Genomic DNA, 10,759 nt, shown 5'->3' on the forward strand with positions numbered 1-10,759 from the left:
CAGACCATGTGGGAGCATCCCCCATGCTTGATGCGGGGACAGCAGCCTCCTGCAGCTCCACAGGCATCCTGGTGCACCCTGCTGCTGGCTAAAGGGCTTCCCTAAAAGGCAGGAGCATTGGGATTGTGCTCTGTCACTGGGATGTTGCAAGACTTCATTCCTTCTCAGCTGTTGGGTCAGTACCCACAGGGTCTAACTCAGCCCTCAGCATCCCATTGGAACAGGCAGACCTAACAAGCCTGGAGCAGGTTCATCTTGGGCTCTGGTGTTTTGTAGAGGTTGACACTGATTCCTATCAAAAGGTGCTCCTATGTGTCCTAAACGGTAGGTGGGGAGAAGCAGTGGAATCATGTAGGTGCTTTGTATCACTCTTTGGAGGTGCCTAGCTCTTCCCCTTAACTGTATTGTGGTATAGGCTGGGGCAAGAGATGCGTCAGCTGGGCTTCTGAATTTGTCCTTCCTGCCACAAATGGCACAGCCTTAATTTCAGAGGACAGTCAGCAGCCTGGTATTTGGCACCTCTGGGTCACTTGAATGAGTGCCTTGAGCAAGATCCAGCACAGTATTGACATGTGAGTTTGTCTTCTGTGTTTGTCTTCTACATTAGGATAGAGATTCAGTAAAAATATAATGGCAGCTTAAATGTTTTCAGATGCACCTTTGAAATTTGTTAAGTTTCTGTGCTTTGCTTTCCTGTTGCACGTTCACAAATGTGACTGCATTTTTATGAGATAAGAAGGAATTACTTCCTTTCGTCCTTATCTGAAAGCTTCCTCTATTAACATTTCTGTGAGGTACCCTTTGGACATGCTGCCTGTTCCTGTTCTCCTGTGGTTTGCTTGCAGCTGACATTTGAAAGACTTAGCTTGGCAGTCATATTCAATCAGCTGTTCCCATAGGACACCCTTGACAGGCTTTCTTGGGCACCTGTGTTTCTTCTCTCTGCTCCTCAGTTCACAAACTGGGGCAGTTTGTATGTACACACTGTACAAACCACACCAGTTCACCATATACACCACAAAGGAGGCCTTGTGTGTGGACAGCAGGGCCTCCATTATTCATGTCTCGATAGACATGCTGTCAGTAGGCTGAAGGTCTCCATTGCTGGTCAGCTTGTCCCTTCACTCTAGGTGGCCTACTTAGGGCTTGAAGGTGCCTCTGGTGGCACTTAGTCCACTAGTAAGGTGCCCTCGAATAGCAGGACACCCACTGCCCTCAGTGCTGTGGTAAGCACCAGCACCTTTATTTTATGCAGTGTCTGGTGTTACCCTCATGCTAGCATGCAGCCTCTAGGCTGACAGAGCAATCTGTCCACTCTTGGACAGGGTTGTGTCACTTGACTTACTCTGAGAGCTGCCTGGCAAGTGGTTGCCATGTTCATCGAATCAGTAGGTGATCCACAAGTGCCTTGCAGGGACAATAAAGCCACCTGCTGGCAGGTGCAAGGTCCTGTGGACACACAGGTTCCCATGCAGCCTGCCCAGCAGCCTTGGACCTGGCACACTCTGAGAAGAGATGCAGGAGATCTCCCTCCTTAGGGAGGGCTTCAGATACTGCACTGTCCTGCCTGGTGCAAGTAAATTAACCAGCCTGAGCAAGACGCCAGGTTCCGGGATAAAGCTGTGTTGGATAGCACTTCCTATGTAGATGAGCAAGTTTTCTGCACTGCACGTGCTTAGAGACCTGCTGGCAGCTCAGCCTTGCCTAGAGGGATAACATTTGCATGAGGCTCCGTGTTCTCTTACCATGCCAAAGGCTTTTGTCAAATCAGTTAAAGTAGGGACTGAGGTTTCATTGCATTATTTCTCCTGGAGTTGTGAAGCCGAGGAAATTTGGCCTGATATTCCCTGTTTTCAGAGCATCTCCTCCGATTCCAGACATTTGCTTTCTGCACTCTGCAACTGCAGCCAGTGGGCGGGAGCCCAAGGGACTGCGACCGCAGCTTTTCAGATGCAGTTACTTCCCAGGGAAGGTTGTAGTGAGTCAGACTGTCACAAAGTCCGGGCTTTGCAACCCTGATGGGATGGCCGTAGTGCTTTTGCTCAGCTTTGTACTGTCAGCACATGTCAGCATGCCAAGCTGGGCTTTGCAAAGCTGAGGGTGCCTCCGCCCCTGAGCTTCAGGTTATGGGGAGTTCAGACAGAAGCAAAGCCATGTATGTGCTATGGCAGCTGATGTATGAGCACCTGCATTTTCATCAATGGATACAGCTTGTCATCTTCATATACTTTCAGGTAGAGGCAGAGACTGGTCTTGTTCTGTGTCTTAGAAAGAGATGTAGATTGCATCTGACTCCCTGTTGCAGTGGATAAAAGTATCTTGAATCTTGTTCTTGATAATCATCAATTCATGCCTACAAGCGTAGTATAAGGCAGAACATTTTCATAAAATCATGGATTCATAGAATCATTAAGGAAAAGACCTCCAAGATCTTTGAGTCCAGCCTTTGACTGAACACCACCATGCCAACTAAACCAGAGCACTAAGTGCCACATCCAGTCTTTTTTTGATGTCTTCCAGGGATGGTGATTCCACCACCTTCCTAGGCAGCCCATTCCAATGCTTATCCACCCTTTCACTGAAAAAATTCTTCTGCACTTCTGCAGCTCAGCTGCCTCCTCCACTCTGTGCTCACTAGGTCTTTGCCTGCAAATGTGCCCCCTATATCCCCCAGCAGTCTGTATTGCCCATCTTCTTCTCCAGGTGCTGTGCTCCCCATCTTTGTCATTTCTTGTAAACTTATGTGATTCCTAAATCCAGACTATTCTGTCTTTGAGCTAGGCAATGATGGTGTGGATGTACGTCATTGATTTCAAATGATGGATGCAGCTTTTCTGCTTCTGTGATGGGTTATAATAATGTCACCTGCCACAAGAGTTATTATATGTTTTATAAATTCTGCAGGTCTTGCAAGGCTTACAGTCTTTGCAATCAATCTAGTTGGGCAGATGAAGAGAGAAGTCAGAGTTTATAAATAGATTTCACTGGGACTTCATAACGTCTGTGTGATTTTTGGTAGGAAGCATGAGGACTGCTGGAGTCCATATGGGATTAATCACATGTGAGGCATTACCTGGGCATTTGTAACCTCTACAGGAAACCTTGGGTAACACCTGTTAGCCAGAACAAGATGCTCTGCCGGGTTCTTCAGAGACCCAGCTCCTGCTCCCAGGCTCAGCTGAGCCTTGTATTGCAGCTCGTACACCCTGACTGGTCAGACACAGGAAAACCAGGGGAAACCCAGCTTCTTTCTTGAGATGTCAGAGCTTTACCGAGACCCCATCAGCATGTGTCTGTACTTGGGTGGGTGGGTGGAAGAGGAGACCTGGGTCAGGGCTAGGGAGCTGCCTGGGCAGTTGGGATGCTCCTTCTCATCTGGGCAACCATAACCCTTTCCAGGCATCTTGCTGGGTTAGCTGGGACATCACAAGATGAGCCTGACACAGGCTCACCTCAGAATGCTGCTGACCTGAGGTCCTGGTTTAGTTTCCTCCAGCAGAAGCTAAACATATAATCAGAGAATGGAATATGTTGGAAGGAATTTTTCATCTGGTTTCAACCCTCCTGCCATGGGGTTGCTGGTCCCTAGACCAGGTTGCTGAAAGCCATGTCCAATCTGGTCTTGAACACTTACAGAGATGTGGCATCCATAACTTCTCTGGACAACCTGTTCCAGTGCTTCACCATCCTCACAGCAGTATGAAAGAAAAAAGTACTTGTTTCATTACTTACTTATTCTTGTTCATTTTTCCAATTCATGTGTGGTTCACGTGTTGCTCTGAGTGCTAGATCAAGTACTGAGTGGCACAGTGATTTTCTGCTCAGAGGGGAATAAAAAGATCCTGTCTCTTGTTCATTCAAATCAGGGAACACATCAGGGTGTTAAAGGTGTCTTAAAGGACACTTGTGCCTAATGTCAGGACAGATTGGTACCTCAGTCTCCCCAAAGATGTGGCTACTGCGGAGGTGATGGGAGGGTATATGTCAGCCAAGAGCACCAGTGCAGATTGAAGAAAGATTCAAGGGTATTTTTTTAAAGAAATTGAAAACATGTTCCACTTGGGCCCTGCAGACAAGCCCCCATGGTGCCCTGGAGCTCCAGGGCTGCTGCCTACAGCTTAGTGTTGACCTTGCTTTCACAGAGGTGGCTGAGAGGAAGCTGACGGTTGAAGAAGAAGAAGCCAAGAGGATTGCAGAGATGGGCAAACCAATACTCGGCGAGCATCCCAAACTAGAAGTCATCATTGAGGAGTCCTATGAGTTCAAGGTCAGTAGGTGTCCTAGGGGTCTTCCAGGAGGGGGAAGCCATGTGGCACTGAGAGCAGCCTTGGAGAGTAGAACTGAGGAGGCAGCATGTGGAAAAGAGGGGCAGCATGGGGAAAGAGCTGTTGGAAGAGGGAAAGAAGTATGTAATGCAGTAAAGGGTGGATGAAGTCTACAAGAAATGTCAGAAGTAGCAGCTGCTGGTAGGCAAGGGTGGAGGGAGAAAGAAAAGGGAGCACTGCTGTAAGCAGAAGCAGCCAATGGGGAGTAGCAAAGCTGTCTCTGGTGAGGCACGGATGAGGGAGGAAGGAGCCTCATCAGGATTAAAGGGTGGGAAACAAGCTGGCTCTAGTGAGGTTTAGGTCAGCCAGTCCAGGGAGAAGGTGGGCTTAACTCCTGTCATGACTTCATCTGGCTGGTAGGAGAGTGCTTGTGGCACTTCCACAGTTTGGAAAGGGTCTGTGAGACCACAGTGCACTCAGAGATCGTGCTTGCCAGCTAACAGCCAGTTTAACTGCTGTGCATCTTTATTCCCACAACAGAGCACCGTGGACAAGCTGATTAAGAAGACAAACCTGGCTTTGGTTGTAGGGACACATTCCTGGAGGGACCAGTTCATGGAGGCCATTACCGTCAGTGCAGGTGAGGGGGACATCAGAAATCCCATACCAGCATCCATAGGGTTCATGCAGCCTGGAATGAGATCTGTCTGGGCTCAGGACACCACATCTCCCTGGTCAGTGATGCTCATCAGTTGCATATGTGGTGACCATCAGCAAAGCTAGTCCAGAGAACTCCTCTGCTCCACATAAAGTGGGCTTTTGCAGATACATTAGCCAGGAGCTCAGGAGATCCATCTTTTGGTGCAGAGCTATCCAGGAGGCCAGTTTTCAAAAACTTTATGTCAACTGGCAGTGCTCCTGCTGCTTCAGTGATCTGATGAGTAGTGTACAGGCAGCAAGATCCCATTCTGGTTGGAGTCCTGGTTTGTGGCGTGCCCAGTGCAAGTAGCTTCTACTGCTGGAAGATGTCCTGTCTGCCACAGCCAGTAGAGTTTCTAGGAGCAGGGAGGGTTACCACATGCAGACAGGAGATGTTCCCCCATGAGGCAGCAGCTGGTAGAGCGAACGATCCAGAGACCTGCCAGCTATTGCCTGGTGAGAGAGCTCACCGCTTTCAGAGCCAGGCAGCTGTGGAGCATATTCTTTAGGCATATCTATGCCATTAATGGCATTTGAGCATCTTTCTGAACCTGTCCTTGATGGTTTGGCATCTTCCCCAAAGGGATGTTTTACACCCAGCTGTAGAGCAGGCAGTGGACAGGCAGGCAGTTGGGTGGGAGCTGTTGCCAGTGGACACAAGGGCTTCTTCTGATGTGAAAGAAGAGATGCAGGGTATTCAGTTTTCTTCTTTCTAGCAATTAAGAGAAGCCACTTCTGTGGAAGCATCCTTGGAGCAATGTTATTTCCCTGGTCTGCTTCTGTTCCTATGTCTCTCCCCTTCCCTTGACATCTGCCCTGTGCTCCCTACCTGCTTTCTCTTTCTCCAGTTTATTTCCATTGTCCTGTGTCTGTACAAAGACCAGCAGTACTTCCAGTTTTGGGGCTGACCTGGCCCACCAGGCTAAGCAGGAGACTCCTCCAAGGGCCTGCGCCACCGTTGCTGATACCCTCACACAGATGAGAAATTTCTTGCTGGGGTGCTGCTGGTGTCCAGCCCATATTCTGGAGCAGGAGGATCAAGAGGTCTCTCCAGTTTCCCAATTCTATTACTTTATGCTAGTTTTTGGACCAGAACATCACTTGCCTGTGTAACTTCATCGTGACCCTCAACAGTGATCTCCACAGGTTGATTATACCCTATGTGGCTGCCTGTGGATGGGGATAGGGCTGCCCCTCTGTGGGTGTAGTATCCCACTCTGCCACTCCCCATCCCTGTGGGCTCTAGGGTGTCTGAGAGGCACTCCTGTTGCCAAGCCTCACCTATCACTGAGGGACCTGGTGTGCCCTGAGCCCAGTGTCATGGCTGGCACCATCCCGCCTTGTCCCAGGAGAGCAGAATCCTGGGGTGAAAGGGCCAAGCAGAGGCTACGTCTAACCCCTGTAAACTTGACCTGCCCCAACATGAAGGCTGGACCTCTCCTTCCATGTTGTTTGCAGCGGGTGATGAGGACGAAGATGAGTCTGGCGAGGAGCGCCTGCCATCCTGCTTTGACTACGTGATGCACTTCCTGACTGTCTTCTGGAAGGTGCTGTTTGCCTGTGTGCCCCCCACTGAGTACTGCAACGGCTGGGCCTGCTTCGTTGTCTCCATCCTCATCATCGGCATGCTCACGGCTGTCATCGGCGACCTCGCCTCCCACTTCGGCTGCACCATTGGCCTCAAGGACTCGGTGACCGCTGTCGTCTTTGTCGCCTTCGGCACTTCTGTACCAGGTGAGGCGGCTGCAGGGAAGGGATGGGGTGGGAGGTAACTCCTCTGATGATGCTCTTCCTTCCAGGGGAGCAGCTCTGTCATGGGATGGGGTTCAGGCTGGGAAGGGGATCCACAAAACCCTGTTCCTAGACAAGGTCTGCATTGTGCTTGGTGGCAACATGGAGTCTCTGGACCTGGGAGGGGGTTGTGCACCAGGAGAGGTCTGTGTCCTAACCTGGTCAGTGTCACACCTGAGCCTCCGTTGTCCCCCAGACATGAAGCGTTGTCTGTTTCTCCTGTTGAAGCCCCCAGTGATTTCTCCTTCCCTCCTCCCTCAACCCCAGACACATTCGCCAGCAAAGCTGCGGCCGTCCAGGACGTGTACGCTGACGCCTCCATCACCAACGTCACCGGCAGCAATGCTGTCAACGTCTTCCTGGGCATCGGGCTGGCATGGTCAGTGGCAGCGATCTACTGGGCGTCACAGGGGCAGGAGTTCCAGGTGTCAGCAGGCACCCTGGCATTCTCCGTCACACTTTTCACCATCTTCGCCTTCATCTGCATCAGTGTCCTCCTCTACCGCCGGCGACCCCACCTTGGCGGGGAGCTGGGAGGCCCCCGGGGGTGCAAACTGGCCACGACGTTGCTCTTCGTCAGCCTCTGGCTGCTCTACATCCTCTTCGCCACCCTGGAGGCCTATTGCTACATCAAGGGGTTTTAGGCAGTGGAGGGATGGTGCTGCCGGAAGGAGGGACCCCCTCCTCCATTACCTCACCGGACACCGGTCCTGGAAGTGCAGTTTCACCTGAGGGTACAGCTGTCTGTCAGGGGCTGCCACTGCCCAGACGGTCAGACAGCTGCGTGCCAAGAAGGGCAAAACCATCACAGAGTGAAAAAAACAAAGAGACAAAACCCATCCAAAAATGGTATAAAAGAAAGCAACAATGGCAAGTATTGAAATAAAACACAATAAATCCAGCCACTGACCCTATTCAATGAGATTATGAAGTTTCAACCATCTCCAAAGGCCACCTCTCCCATAGGGGCTCGTCTCCTTTCCTGCCGAGCACCCCTCCACTGTAAGGAGATGTTTCCTTATTTTTACTAGTTGAGAATTGCAGAAGCCTGATTCAGGAATTTGGGGGGGGGATTTTTCTTTTTTTTTGTTTGCTTGTTGCTTTTTGGTTTTGGGGGAGCACGCTAATTGATTTTTTTTCTTTTTTACTACTTAATCAGAAAAATGTTAAAAATTTAAACTCTAAAGCTTCAAGCTGCCATCAGTGCTGGAATTGAACATGTGTATTTTATGAAGCCACAAAAGACTGTGACACAGTCAAAGAACTTCTTCACTATTAGCCGTTCCCTCCCCCGCCACCCTCCATTACTTTCTTTTTTAAGAACATCACAAGACTGATATATTTTTAATACAAACACAGACACACAGTCACACACATTTAATGACAAAGGCTGGAGCATGTAGCATCTCAATCACCTGCCTGGGCTAAGAAAAAAAGAAGGAAAAAACCCCCAACCCTCTAATACAATATGTGTCATGTATATTTTGACTATGGCATTTCTCTTTGTATAATTAACTTTGAGCTTGTGGTACTGCAAGGAGAGAAAATTATGTTAATTTACAACTGTTAAAAGAAATAAATGGCCACCCAGGAAAGAGCCTGCCGCAGGGGGAGCAAGGGGGCCAGGGAAAGCGGCACTGGCTCCTTGGGATGGTGGTGGTGGCGGGTTTGCTGCGTGGTTCTCCTGCTCAGAGGTGGAAATGAATTCAGGAAAACCTGGATAGTGTGCCCATATGTTCCCAGTGCCATCTCACCCTGAGCTGTGGCATGGCTGCCCTTTTATTCAATTGCTCCCCCAGTTTTCACAACGCCTGTATCTTGCTGGTGGTCTTCAGGCCACTGACAGGTACAGGCTTAAAAACTGCCATCCACATCAGGACTCCTGCGTCATCTCAAGTACCTTTTAGGCACACCAGACAGACAAAAAAGCATCCTTTTCATTTGAAGTGCATTTCTTTTTAAGGAAAAAGAAAGAAAAAAACCCACCACCACGAGAATATGTCATGAGTTACATCAAAAGCTGAAAATTGAAATGTTGGGTTGGTAATAAAAATAAATAAAAATTATACCTATATCTATATAAACAGTGCTATCTAGAAACATATTTCTTAATTGAGAACCCTGGAAGAGAATGTTACAACCCTACTCTTTGTAAAGTGTTTTCAAGACAAAGATCATTTCTTCTATCAAGAAACAGGTGCTGTAAAGGCAACCATTTTCATCGAGTTCTCAATAATAAGCCAAACTTTGGGAGGCAACAAGTAAGAGAGAGGCTGCTGAAAAGTACACCTCTGCCTGCTGAGGTGTTTTTGTCTGCTCCAAGAGGCAGGGAGGAGGTGTCCATAGGTTAGGGAAAAAGCAATGGGAACAAGGTTGTCATGGACAAAAAGAGATGTAACATAGAATGTGACTAGGTGGAGGTGACGATGGTTCTTAACACCCAGATGAAGTATTTATTTTCATACAAAATGTTTATCAGATATCCATATCTCTATTTAAATGTGTATACATGTGAGGCAGAGAAGAGGGTTTCTTCTCAGAGGAGCAGCAGGAGCTTTGCCAATGGGAGCCCACCATGGGTGAAAACCGCTGGGTTTGAAGCTAACAAGCATCTGACATCCTGCCTCCTTATCCTCCCTTCTCCATACCTGTGGTGAAGGGCCTGAAAAAGATGGGCAAGAAACCCCGAGGCCAGGCTCCCACTGAGCTTGCTGGTTCTTCTGGCCTCCAGTAGTGCCAACAGGAGCAGCTGCTGCCACCGCCATGCTGCCCATCAGATGGGGACCCCAGAGCTCACACATGAGACACTGAAAGAAACATTACAAAGGCCCCCAAATGCTTTCGGGGGGGGATTTAAATTGCAGCTCTCAAGGGGAGATTGTTACCATTGCTGTTTTTAATTTGGACATATAGAGTATGTTGAGTATGTTGAGCTTTTATTTTACCCATGCCAGCATACCCATTCCTGGATAAAGCCCGGCCTGGAGTGCTGTTGTGCTGTTCTTCTGTTGCTTGTGTGTATGCACCATGTGTTTTTCATCCACTTCCTTCTCCAGCTGACTGCAGGGAGGGGTGGGAGGTAGGACTGGCTACCATGAGGGCCAGCTGCATGGGGACCCTGATGCCCTCCATGCACAAGGGTGATCTGCACCAGGCTGACAACCTCTGTGGCATGTTTCTTTCTTTCATTTTTATTTTTTACTTCATTAAAAATACGCAAGCTGAAAAAAACCAACAGGTTTGGTGCCTTTGGGGATTTTTTTTTCCTGGAGCTTTTATGTTTTGTTTTGGGTTTAGTTATCTGCTTGCTTCTGTTTTCCTTGGGGCAGGTGCCTGGACTTGGTTGCAATGGCTCTAGCTGGTTTGCCCCCCGATTCCCAGCCCTCCAGTTCCGTACTGCTGGGAGGACCCTGCAGCACTTGCCCCTGGCTTGCTGGCAGAGAGGTGGTTTTGCTGCTGGTTTTGTTGTCACTGATCCTTCCCCTTTGTTTCTCCCATCAGCTTCCCATGGCAGCCTGCAATAGCAGCTGCTGGCCTCTCCCAGCAGCCTGTGTGCTTTGGGCTGCAGATCTTACCTTTCGGTCTCTTAACATTGTATGGGGACATAGTGTAAGGGTCATGCATGGTGTGGGGCCAGTGGTACCAATGGCTGCCTTCCCACCACTGTTGCCATGGGGGGCACCTCCAGCATTTCACAGGTTTTGCTATCGAGGTGATACTGCACTGCATGGGTGCCGGTCAAAAATCAGCCTTTGGGTAAAGAAGAGTATTGCAAAGAGGAGTCACTCACCTGTCCCCCTCAAACTGTCCACGAATTGCATCCCAATTTTGGTCAGTACCATGCTGCCTCCTCACCCAGCATCTGACTGTTTTTTTCACTTGAATTTGGGTGCTTGACCCCCAAAGTGCCCTTCACAGCGGGCCTTGAGCTAGAACTGTTCCCACATGTCCTCTGCAGCAAAGGGGCAGCTGATGCAGCCCATAACCCCAGTTTCCCATCTTGC

General features: G+C 49.3%; 1 protein-coding gene across 6 annotated transcripts in view; it reads left to right on the top strand.

The window, feature by feature from the left end:
* The window catches only part of SLC8A3 (solute carrier family 8 member A3), a 116,597-nt gene extending 106,607 nt beyond the window's left edge, over positions 1-9,990 (top strand). For all 6 annotated transcript variants that reach the window (XM_018082719.1, XM_008926882.2, XM_008926921.2 and 3 more), the window contains 4 exons: positions 4,143-4,267; positions 4,806-4,905; positions 6,423-6,698; positions 7,023-9,990. In XM_018082719.1, coding sequence (XP_017938208.1) covers positions 4,143-4,267; positions 4,806-4,905; positions 6,423-6,698; positions 7,023-7,399 — 878 coding nt within the window. In that variant the 3' untranslated portion in view covers positions 7,400-9,990. The remainder of the gene's footprint in view (positions 1-4,142; positions 4,268-4,805; positions 4,906-6,422; positions 6,699-7,022) is intronic.
* The last annotated feature ends 769 nt before the right edge of the window (positions 9,991-10,759 follow it).

The sequence above is a fragment of the Manacus vitellinus genome, unplaced genomic scaffold, assembly GCF_001715985.3.
Source record: "Manacus vitellinus isolate BGI_N305 unplaced genomic scaffold, ASM171598v3 scaffold_6_pilon, whole genome shotgun sequence".
Classification (NCBI taxonomy): Eukaryota; Metazoa; Chordata; class Aves; order Passeriformes; family Pipridae; genus Manacus; species Manacus vitellinus.